The 13,326-nt window shown below is 29.7% G+C and overlaps 1 protein-coding gene across 1 annotated transcript; it reads left to right on the top strand.

Annotated features, from left to right (window-relative positions):
- The first annotated feature begins 10,709 nt into the window (after positions 1-10,709).
- LOC114172057 (ethylene-responsive transcription factor ERF069-like) lies at positions 10,710-11,532 on the top strand. Its single transcript, XM_028056787.2, has one exon. It carries the CDS (start codon positions 10,725-10,727, stop codon positions 11,505-11,507), a length of 783 nt encoding a protein of 260 aa, XP_027912588.1. The 5' UTR covers positions 10,710-10,724; the 3' UTR covers positions 11,508-11,532.
- The last annotated feature ends 1,794 nt before the right edge of the window (positions 11,533-13,326 follow it).

Raw genomic sequence — 13,326 nt, 5'->3', positions numbered from 1 at the left:
ACTCGTGCGCCTGGCGGTGAGGGTGGTTCCGCCAGGCGGTGTCTGCAAGGATTGATGGGTTAGAGGTGCCATGCGCCTGACGATACGTGTCTCCTGCCAGGCGGTCTGGAAGCGGCTGCGCCTGGCGGTATGTGTCCCCCGCCAGGCGATTTCTACTGTAACAATGTTGGGGTTTTAATGATGGATGCGTGATCTACATAATTTTAGTGATGCTTCAAAGGTGGGTTGTTGGTGTTCCTTGAGTTGAGCTTGGAACTTATTCCTTGAGTGGAGCTCAGGATAGGGGTTAAGCGCGTGGCATTCCTCGAGTTGAGCTCGGAATGACATCCTTCGAGTTGAGCTCGGGATGGCGGATGAACACGAGGAACCCTTGAGTTGAGCTCAGGTTGGCAAGTGTTGTCGGTGTGAGTGTGCTGGTTGTGGCAAGTACGGATGAGTCCAGATAGATTGCCTTCCTCAGTAGTTAGCTGACGAGTTTGGTAGTCTTAGGACGTTGCGAACTATGTTTCATATTTGAGAACTCCACCTGACATTACGGTTTGTGATCCATAGCAATGGTTTCCCGTACGTGCTCTATCGGTTGTGGTCGATAGGTATGACATCAAGTCATCTTGAGGTAAACACTAGAAGATGTAGAACACGATTCATATGGTTGTGGCCATGTGGTATGAAATAAAAGGGTGGAATTCATTTGGGATGTTTGTGTTGCATATATAAATGTGTTGTATATGTGTATGCATTTTTATATGTTTTATCTGTTAAGCTCACCATATCTGCTTCTGCTTGTGTTTGGCGAAGATCGTGTACGTGGTGCACGTGAGCAGAGGATGTTGTTGCAGGTGGTTCTCGTGAGGCTTAGCGCCGAAGCAGGGATAGCTTGGGAGTTTATGATTTTGAAATAAATTGTAAACTCTTATGAGATGCTTTTAGACTATTTCCATTTTTATAAATTATGGATTTTGGTTTTATTATTGGAATTAATAAAAGTATTTAAATTTCTCGCGTTTTTGGGAAATGATGCATTTATAAATGAAGTTGACGCGCTATTATTTATTTATTATTAAACATAAGTGATATTCTGACGGGATGTTACATAATGCTAGAATTTCTGCATGATTTGACGATGTAACTGTTATGGTTTGTTTCATAGACCGCCACGAAATTGTTGTGCCACCGCATGTGAATAAATATCCTGTTTGTGATCGACCATTATAAGGATCTGATAAATAACCTTCATCTGCATAACCCATTAGATATGATTTTGAATCATTTGGATAAAATAAACCCAATAGTGCCCTTAAGATAACAAAATATATGTTTTATTCTAGACCAATATCTTCTTATAGGTGAAGAATTATATCTTGCTAACAAATTTACAGCAAATGCTATATCAGGTCGAGTATAATTAGCAAGATACATTAATACTCCTATAGCACTAAGATATGGTACTTCCGGACCAATAAGTTCTTCATCCTTTTCTTGAGGTTTAAAAGGGTCTTTATCAACATCTAACGACCTTATAACCATTGAAGTGCATAATGAATGTGATTTGTCCATATAACACCTTTTAAGCACCTTCATTATATAAGCCTTTGACCTTTATTTAAGTACTAAATTTTTAATCCCAAACAAAACTTTGGTCTTCCAAGATCTTTCATCTCAAATTCTTTCTTTAAGCAATCAATTGCCTTTGTGATCTCATTAGGAGTTCCAACAATGTTTATGTCATCAACATAAACCGCAATTATGAAAAATTCAATTTTTGATCTTTTCATATATATACACGGACAAATAAGATCATTTTTATATCTTTCTTTTAACAAGTACTTCTATAAAGGGACTTGTTCAATTTTATTGAATAATCCTCTTTATAATTTGTATTGTTGGGCAAATTAAATCCTTTAAGGAGTTTCATATAAATATCATTCTCAAGAGAACCATACAAATAGGCTGTAACAACATCCATTAGATGTAAATGCAGACATTCTTGTGCAACCAAGCTGATCAAATATCGAAATGTTGTTGCATCTAGTACTGGTGAATATGTTTCTTCAAAATCAACACCAAGTCTTTGTGAAAAACCTTGAACAACTAATCATGCTTTATATCTAACAATTTCACCATTCTCATTTCATTTTTTCACAAAGACCTAATTCTACCCAATGGGTTTTACACCCTTAGGTGTGTGAACTACAGGTCCAAAAACCTTTCGTTTAGAAAGCGAATCTAATTATGTTTCTATTACATCTTTCCATTTTGGCCAATCATTTCTTTGTCGACAATCTTCAATGGTCTTTGGTTCTTGATCCTCGTTTCCACTCATAACATTCATCACTATATTATATGAAAAAGTCTCGTCAATGTTGATTTCATTTCAATTCCATATTATCTTATTCATGAAATAATTTATTGAGATCTTATCTTTTTCAATAATTTCAAGTACTTGAGGTTCTTCTGGAACCGAATCATTAATTATGTCAAGTGAATCTTTTGGGATTTCCACCTCCTCGATAAGACCATCTTGCCTTTTTGTTTCTTTTCTTATTCAAGGGTTTTTATCTTTGGAACTGATAGGCCTATCACGCTTCAAGTGTGTTTGGGATTCATTTGAGATATTAGGTTGTCCATATGAAATATCAATTCTAATTGGAGCATTAGCAGCTGGTATATGTGACTTAGTTAGCCTTTTTGTGTTAGTAAAAACATCTGGTGATTGATTGGCCAATTTTTGCAAATGAATTATCCTTTGAACTTCCAGTTCATATTCTTTTGTGCGAGGATCAAGATGAGATAATGATAATTCATTCCAACCAATATTATTTTTCAATTATTTTCTTCCTCCCCTTAATGTTTGAAAAATTAATTCATCAAAATGACAGTCAGCAAAATGAGTCGTAAATAAATCTCCTATTGATGGTTCAAGATATTTTATTATGTTGACAACTAACTTTTTTAAATCTTATATTTAAGTTTGGAAGGAGTGTTTAGAGGTTATTTAAAATGGAGGATGATATACAATAATAAATTATTAATAATTAATTTAAGTTACAACTATGGAAGAGGTTCAGGTAAAGCCAACATTTAAGTAGAAATCTTAATTATTATTAATATTTCTTATTGTACTTTTAAATAAATCATTAGTAAATATTTTCCCATTGTTTATCCATCTAATATATCTAAGCAATCTTATCTAAAAATAAAAAGAAGACAAATTGAGGCTCAAATTTGAACTTTATAGAATACACAATTAATATCCATGAAATGTATGAGTTTTAATTATAAATCAAGATTTGCCAGTGCTACTTTCATTACTGATGTTGATGCTAAATGTAAAAAATATGAAGCTAAATTTTTCTAAAGATTAGTCTTTTGTAAATATAAGAATAGGTACATTTGTCTAAAGAAAAATCTCAATCATTAATAATTGTAAAAAAGTATGTTTGTTATAATAAAATAATTCAATTATCCCAATCATAATTAGTATATGGGAAAGTTCAAGTTATAGTTTCGAAGTTCTGGTCATATACATACATCACTCCGAGCATACCTAACTTTTCTATATACATTTATTGTTTAACACACAAGGACTAGAAAATTCAAAATGAATCAAAAGGATATAACGGAATTCATCTTATCGTTCTTCTCTTCTTCTATTAGAATGATTCCACAAAAAACAATACAAAAAAATAGGAAAAAAAAAAAAAAAATATATATATATATATATATATATATATATATATATATTTACATCATTTAACAACTATTTAATATATATATATATATATATATATATATATATATATATATATATATATATATAAATAAAAGAATAAAAATGTTGTAAAATTCAGTTTGCTTATATTGCATGAAATGTAATTTTTATCTTGATTTGGTATGGTTTCTTCATATTTTATATCTTTTAATGATTTTTTTTGTACGTAATAACAAATAATTGATGAATTTTGAAATATCAGTGTAACGGGAATATCAAAGTTTATAATAAATGACTAAGGTAACGTTACTTGAAAGTAAAAAAAAAAAAAGTGAAAAGTAATAATTGATATTCATCGTTAAAAAAATTCATATTTTCTGTCAATTTTATTTTGAAATTTTTTTCTAGAAAATGTTTATAAATTTTGTTATGAAAAAAAAAGTTTCAGAAAATTGCTACAATTTTTTGCAAAAATATTTTGTATAAAACACTGTTCGCAACAAATTTTGTAGGATATATTTACGAATTTTATAATTTTATAAGAAATAATTACCCACGAAAAAATTACCTGTCAATTAAAATTCTTAGAAAAAATAACAAGAAAAAATTATTTTGACAAATTTGCAAAAAAATTTCTATGTAATATGAAAATTTTTAGCAGAGTTATCGTAAAATAAACAAAAAATTACTTATTAAAGTTACTATAATACCATTGCATTAAAGGATATACCCAACTTAAGGGCTGAAGTAAGATTGCCATACACATAGGACAAAACACTTGGATCAATTATCACTAGTTACAAACCCTCTTCAGAAACTACACCAAAAACCCTAAGAACCCTAAGAATCCTAAGAACACTAAGCCATAGAGGTTAGAATAACCCTAAGAACAGGAACTTTGTGAAGAAATGTGATCAAGATCATCCTTCTTAGGGTTCTCACTAGGGTACTCCTCCCTCTGGTGAACCTCTGCAAGATTGTCCTCAAAAGGAATCGGGCACAAAGGGTCGGTGAAAGTTCGTTCAGAATCCTCATCAGACGAAGAATACGATGGTGTGTGAGAATAATATGGCGGGGTTGGCTGAGTCCACCATACATAGAACTCAAATCTCTGAGCCTCCTCCATAATACTAACCTCATCAAGGGGTGTCAAAGTGAACCTCAGATATCCGATAAAATGATCCACACCACGAACCACATCAGCTATCCATCTTCCTATCATGTCATTAACCTCTATGTGGAACCTCGCTTCTTCATCTGCCATATCTAATAACCCTAACATCATTTCAAAGAAAGCTTTTGAATCCCTTGATCTTTCCAAAACAAGGCTTCAAATTTCATGAACAATGAAGTTTTATAGATTCTTTGAGGCAAGCATTCATGGAAAAAGAACTGATCTTGTTCGGACCATAGCATCATCATCGCAAGATTTCAAAAGTAAAACTTTAACATGCAGAATCAGCTACCATTGAAATGAAAAAAAATGAAAAAGGAAAAGTAGTTCTTGTACTTGAAAAGAAAGAACAAGAACAAAGGCTTTTCAATATCGTAGAAAAGTAGAAAAAGGCGATGATCAGAAGAATGTGCATGGAAAAAGAAGAAGAAAAGAAAGTGTTTTGTTGAAAAGCACTTTTTTTTTTTTTCACTCTAAGAAGGTGACAATAACGCTAACCTGAAATGCAGACCAAGCAACTCAGATTTTCTGAGAAATAATGTGAACAACTTTATGGCATTATGGGCTTGTTATTCCAGGGTTTATCCCTGTTATGTAAGGGTTTCATTATTAGAAGTCAAATTTTCAATACTTGACGAGAAAAAAAGCAACTTTTTTTTTTGTTCTTGAGATAAAATTATCATGTAAATGTTATTTCTATTGTTTAGCATTAGTTGCAGTTAATTTTCCATCTTAATTGACGAACTGATGTTTTGGATTTTAAAGTTAAAGTAGAATAATTTATTTCATTTAGTTTGTACTTGTAAATATAGATTAGTCATTTCAATCGTATGAAACTTTAGGAAATAAATTGTAACAAATAAAAAATAAATAAATTGCAATTGAATTTTAGGAAAAAAGTACGTATTTATATGAAATTTATAAAAATTTAAGTTTTAGAGAAATTATATAAGGCTAATAAATTATATATTTATCCCTATAACGAATGTATAAAATCTAAGAATACTTGCAAATTGTTTAAAAATACTTACAACATTGGTATACATAATGATAATCTAGAATAATATTACGGAATACCATTATATTATAAATTAAATAAGCTACTAAATAAATAGTTTCAAATCAAATATTAAAGTAAATGTAGAAATGTCTCTGGTGTTAAAATCCTTTTCATACATAAATTCTACTATTAGATTTTCATCATCTTGAATCTTGCAAGAACCAAGAACCAAGTATTGGATGAAAAACTGACATTATTCCAACAACATAATTTTCTTTTTCGGCTTTTTTTTCTGTTCCATATTTTGAATTTGAAATGCATAAAACTCTTCCATCCAAGTTAAGAAAAAAAAAAAGAAAATGTATTAAAATAGTTAATTTGTTACAATATATAATTTATCAACAAATTTTATTACGGATGAATATTTGAACGCCATAAACTTTATAAGTTTATCTATATGATATAGATTTTATAGAAACACCAAAAATTATCAAATATTACCTATTCATATAGAGTAATATTGACAATACTAGTGTCTATATGAGTAATGCCATATATAAGATAATCACATTTTGTCATTAAAATGTTTACTTTTTTAACACGAGGAGAGTTACTCTCACGAACTCTTGGAATAGTATATTCTGCCTATAACAAATTAAAAATTTTATGTCATTCACTTACTCATTAAAAACTTAATAGACTAATTTTTTGTTTGTAACATAAGTGAGTTTCAAAAATTTGCTTATCATTTGTAAATTATATTATACCTTAGAATAAAACTTCTACCAGACAATTATAATATACATTTGGTGTTCATTCCAATCAACCCATCTTATTTTGTATTTTAGGGAAGCTTTCTAGTTAGGCCTTGAAAATTGTTTCTTAATTTGTATTGGAAATTATCTTGACAACAAAAGCATCCTCCTTTATAATTTCTAGACAATAACTAACCATTAATGTTCGTTGTGACATTGTAAAAGTCCTTTGGGAGATTGAAAAACTTACATGCACTTTGTAAAACTTTTTCTATCATGTGTGCCAATAACCATAATGTTAAATAGCCATTTTTCTTTAAATCGATGTTTGAGTTTTGTAGGGTTGCCTAATTCAATTGCAAAAGGATTTGGAAGATTTGAGGATGTTTCTTGTGATTCTCCTCCCAAGCCCAAAAGATGTTGAAGAAAAACACCTTGGCATGCACCGTCATTTCTTTCATACTCGATATCATTGCGAAGGTCATGAAATTGTTTAATGTAGTGTGACATGGTAATATATTCTATGTATTTTACAGCAAACCAATGATAAAAGTATGCTTCTTCATCAACTACTTCAACATCTAAATTCTTGACCCCAATATGATGACTCTTTAGAAAGTCAATATCTAATACTGTTTTCACTACAACTTCTCCTGATCCAACCTTAAACTCTTTGGCTCAGATATACTTTGTGTTCACCTGGGTATATATTTATCTGGTAGGAACATTTAGTATATCTGAGCCAAGGAGTTTAGGGGTGACACATGTCCACTGATCTTCCTTTTTTTCTACTATATGCCTTACTTTCGAAATATCTTCTTTCGATGTCATGGGATAGTCCCAGTGGGGAGCCTGCAAAGCCACTCCAACGTCCCAAGTCAGTTTTTAGACAATACATATAAAATAGTAATAGTAATGAATAGTCTATTTTTATCTCGTGAACAATGCCTTTTATACTACCTGTATGGACCTAGCTTCATGTGTCCAGGGTTTGTGACGACTATTGGCTTTGAGATTTTCCTAATAACTCTTATTATCTTAAATCTCTCTTTTATCTTTTAATTTGCCGAGCGAGGATTTGTACCGTCAACCAACTTTTCCAGTACTTTAGTGGAGAGATACTGATTGTCCTCAGGGTTGTTATTGCCTCGCCCTTCATTCGTTCTACGTAAGGTTGAGGTTTCCTCTCCCACTTCCTATTGTTGTTTAGTAATCTACACCTTTCTTGTTCAGATATATCAAGGCCGATGTTTTCTCTCTCACTTTCTAGCATTGGTTAGTAATGTACATTTCTATGATTCAAATATATCAATGCTCCTCTTAGTCGCTCATTGTCCGTGTCATTTTTCTTGGGTTGGAGTATACTCGGTCCTTTGGTCTGAGGCATATTCGATAGTTAGAGATGTTCTCTCTACCCAAGATGTACACCAGATCTTTATAATTATTCATAATTTAATAAAATTTACAAAATTTTAACAATTTTCGTGTATATTTTTTTTTTTATTGAATATATGTTTACATCTTTAAAAATCTTATATATCAGCGCAGTACATGAAACTCTCTCCTGGATAAGGGGAATTTGGAAAACTTGCAGTACATTTTCTAGTTTTGCTTCCTAAACATTTTGGTGAATATATATTTATGAAAATGCATAATATTGATATTGTGTAATGTAAACATGTTATTTCAAGATTCAAAATTATTTGCAAAAATTTTTCTAAAACATTTTCCAAATAATTAAAATAAAAATATATTTATTTTCATTTATTTTAAAATCAATTAGACAATACGTTTTGGTATGCATTTTTGTTTCTATAAAATGAGTGACATGTCCTTTATTAAAACTTTCCATTTTTCTCTGCTTTCTCTCAGTCCTTTACAAAGGAATGGGAAGAGACTGACATAAATATCGAGGAAGAACATTATAAAAAGAATAAGAGTCTCCTTAATACATTTTAAAATGTACAAATATTCATAATTAATTATAATATTAAATGAAATAAGACATAATTACCATTAATATAATTTCTTTTTAAAAACAAGAATATCCATAAATATTATATAATTATTATAATATTTTATTTAATATTTATTAATAAAAGTTAAAAAATAATTAAATAATTATATTTTAATATTATTAAAAATTAAAATTTAATTAAACATAAAAAATTTAAATTAACAGAAAAACTAAAAAAAATAGTATTAAACATTTAAAAAGAATTAAAAAAAATTAATTTGAGATTTAATTGAGTTTCCAAAATGTTTATTTTTATTGTTTATAGATTTTAAAGAATATTTTTATCTTTATAAATAAATTATGTATATTTATATTTTTTTAATTAATAAAATTAATTATTTCAACTTTTAATGTAAAAATGATAAATCTAATATGTATTAATTATTAGTCTTATAGAGTATTGGTTAACATCCTCCAAAGAAAAGTTTTAGCTTTTTTTTCATAGTTGTAATAAATAAATTTGGTCAAAGAATGAAAATATTAACAAATTAACTTCATTTTAATTTGAATAATTTTCCTCATAGTTTTGCAGAAATTGAAATTGTAAAACTAATTAACAATAATTTAACAAATACTTCCACTGTAAAATACATCATGAAAACATTAAACTTAAACTTTCAATAATATTTATGTTTTTCAAATATATATTAAATTTGTTGGTCAAATCAAATCTAACTCATTTTGTCATTATCTTTACTTTGTCTTTTTTCAGACAAAAAAAGAAAAAACAGAGGGAAAATTTTACTTTCTTATGTCTTGGAATGGAAAGTTATTTATTCTTACCATTAATTATTGCAAATATATATGTGTTTTTGTGCACCTGTGTTCATTTTTATTTAATGACAATAAATAAAAAAATTTATTTATTTTAATTATTATTAAAATAAAAAGATTATTAAATTTTAGACTTTTTTAAAAATTATTTAAAAAAATAGATAAAAAATTTAAAGAATAAAATTAATTAACAGGGATATACTATTTGTGCTTCCTTTCCTTATAAAGATAATTAATAAAAATTGTGTTATGTAATTACTCTCTTATCTAGATACGTTTTATCATTGTTATCCTTGATAAAAAAAAATCTATACTAATTTCACTAAATAATTTTTTAAATATATATATATATATATATATATATATATATATATATATAATATATATAATATTTTTAAAATTGAATTTTAAACATTTAAAGATATTACATGAAAGTCTTTTATTATAATAAAACAATTCGACACACTAAAATGACTAAATGTTTCCAATTATTATTTTATCATTAAATTAAAGTATCGGAACATGTTGTTTTCTTTGCTTGATCCCAAAATCAAACCAACAACGGCATATAATACTGTGCAGACACAACACCGTTCCAAAGAACTTTTTTCACATATTAATTAAGACGTTGACCTCTTCACAGTTTCCTATGACTCACTAATGAAGTTTATTAAAGATGTAAACCTTTCAAGAGTATATATTTTTAAAATCTGATATTTTAAAATTTAACCGTTCCTCTTCTATCTGTCTTAGTTTAACTGAATAAGTCAAACATCAAGATTCTTATCAATCTTTTCTTAACATTTCTTCAAATATTGATAATATATATATATAATTTATTTCAGGTAACATAATGGTATTCCACACTGATTTTAAATTTTTTTTAATATTTTTTAACAGAAAAATAAATAGCTTTAAAAGTAGTCCATAAAAGAAACTGATGATGACCCAAGGAGAGTGAGTTTCTTGGTGACCAAGGAAGCATGTTACTTGTATCCCAAGAACTCACAATAATTGAATTCTTTAATTATTAAAAGAGGAAATGTTGTATTTTGTTTTATTAAAATCTTCTTACAAATTCTCTGTTACTTTACAATATTAAATATAATAAACAAATACACTTAAAAATATATAATCCATAAAAAAAAAAAACTGAGAGAATTAATATTAATATATTTAAGGAAAAATGAAAGGAGAGTGGAAATAGAAACAAAACATGCTATAAAACAACTATAGTTCTCCAAAAGAACATTCTCTATAAAGAAGAATCCTTTGTCTTTAGTGTTCTTGCCATGGAAGAACACGAGGAGAAAACCATCATCACCAAGTTCGCGAAATCCAAATTCTTCTTCCCCAAAGTTATTCGCATTTCAGCAACGGATCACAACGCCACAGACTCCTCTAGCGAAGAAGAAGACGACGAAGAAAAGCTTATTCACCTTCACAGAGTTAAGAGAGTGGTTAGTGAGATAAGAATTGTGCATGCAAACAAAACAAAAGGGCACAACAAAAACATGGACAATAACAACGATAGTTGTTGTTCGACCAAGTACAAGGAAGCTATGAAACAGCAACACCACCAACAAAAACAAGAGCACAAGTTTCGCGGCGTGCGGCAGCGGCCATGGGGACGGTGGGCCGCTGAGATAAGAGACCCTATACGGCGGAAACGAGTGTGGCTTGGAACCTTCGACACGGCAGAAGAAGCAGCTGTGGTTTACGACAGAGCAGCTATAAACCTCAGAGGTGCCGATGCTGTCACTAATTTCATCAAACCGCCGTTGAAAGAGTGTGAAAGTGGGGTTAAACGGAGGAGTTGTGGCGCATGTGCTTCACCCACTTCGGTTCTGTTGTTTCAGCCTTGGATGGAACCTTTGTCTTTGGAAGAAACATTCAAAGAAGAAGTGTTTGATGGGTTAAACGATGAAGTTGATAGTTTCTTGTTTTCTGATCATGCTCTTTATGAGCAACCTCTTCCTACTGTGTTTTCTAACATTGATGTTTCGTTGGATGAGGATCTTGAATCATGTAAATGGGATGTAGATAGCTTTTTCACTGATGATACTTTTCAATAATGAGATGTGGATTAATTGTTTCTAACTCGGTTAGATTTTTTTTTTTTTTTCTGAGATAAGTTCATTTTGTGTTGCTGAGTAGAGTTAATCTATAGTGCAAAAAAGTTGCATCTTTGTATTTAGTTTACTAAAAAAAGATGCTTCTTTATTTGTTCCACAAAGAAACTTGTAAATGAAACATGAATTGATAACAGACTGTGATAGATTTTATTTTATTTTCTCAAAGACCAATCTGTTTTATGTTACTGAGAGAGAATTTCAGTGTTCATGGCAGGACTGATAAGTGTTAAAAATTAGTTTATTCAAAAAGGTGATTTTTTTGGTTGTTCTAAAGAGATTCATATATAAACAGATTAGGGTGTAGTAAACTTTGTTATATGCTAACTCCCCAGTTTTTTTGGTTGAGATATTTTTGTTTTCATGTATTGTCAAAGATTTTGGACCAAACATGTGGCATTATGCATAAAGTGAGTCCACATGTCATGTTCAATGGTTGGCCACCTTAGTGCTTCAGGGCCACACATACTGCATCTTGGACTCTTAGCTTTTTCTGCTAAAATGTTTGTGTGGTGTGATGGTCTACAAATAGCATTTCAATGGCATGTTTGAAGGTTTATAATTTATGTTAGAGTCACTTTCTCATCCACTTTACCATGTTTGAAACACTACATACCCTTGCATTATCAATTTGGCTTCTATCTGATACTTTCCAACATCACATCTTCAAACAGAGCCATGCAAGTTGGTCTGATTTTTACATGAATTTGAAATCACAAGGTTGAAATCTTTAAAAGTATAGAGACCCTTTTGAAACATTTATTAACAGGTCACAGAAAGGTTTGATTTTTTTAATGAAATTTAGAGATTGAGTTTTACCCCAATAGAGTTCTTAGAAACATAATTTGCCTTTTTCCTTCAACTTGAAATTTTCTCACCCAAATGGCTAAGATAATAATGGGAAACGTTCTAATTCTATGGCTCTTCTGAAAAGGTGCTCAAAGAAGGGACCAATGACATGCTTCCATCATTAATTTGATTTTGATTTTTTTGTTCTTTTGAAACACAGGCATGCAAGTTGGTCTGATTTGGGTAGTTCATGGATCTGACAAAGAAAAAGTCCCCTCTTTAATTCTTGCACTCTAATCCATTTTTTTTTTGCAGAACGTTGACCGAGCTTTGAAATCTTGAAATCCCTTTGTTCACAGAAGATTTATTCAACAAGCAAGTTGTTGCAGTTTCGTGAAAAAAGGTAACTTTTGCCCTTTCTCTTAATCTAGAATTAGATAAAAACAATAACTACTTGTAGGATGATCCTTCCTAGCTCATCATCCTTTCCGATGTTTTTGTCCGAAGAAATTAAGATTCATGGTTTCTAGAACACATGGGTATGCTAGAATCAAGAATGAGCAGTGACTATTTAAGGATCAAGTCAAGGAATTAGTTACAATATTTTTAATGTTTTCAATTAAGTACTTCGCCAAAGGCCATGTGTAGGAATCATATTTTTCCCAAATTATTCATTCACATTAGACAAAATTTCTACTTGGGAGATTGGTTTTGGTTCTAATTCACATAGCACACCTTTTGTATGTACTTCCACTCTTTGTCTTTTGAAAAAAGAACATACACATGGAATTTTGTATGCACATTTTTATTTTCAATTATACTTTTTAATAAATATTTTTTTTAAATTAAATAATTATTTTATGATTTTTATTTTTTAAGTAACTGTTAAATTTTAAAAAAATTTCATTTAACTTTTTTTTTTTAAATTAATCACTTTTAAACTAAAATAAGAACTTTTAATAAAAATTTTAAA

This window comes from Vigna unguiculata, chromosome 10 (genome assembly GCF_037176805.1).
Source record: "Vigna unguiculata cultivar grain cowpea cultivar isolate G323 ecotype 2 chromosome 10, ASM3717680v1, whole genome shotgun sequence".
In the NCBI taxonomy this organism is placed as follows: domain Eukaryota; kingdom Viridiplantae; phylum Streptophyta; class Magnoliopsida; order Fabales; family Fabaceae; genus Vigna; species Vigna unguiculata.
This window is presented reverse-complemented; position numbering and strand designations above follow the sequence as displayed.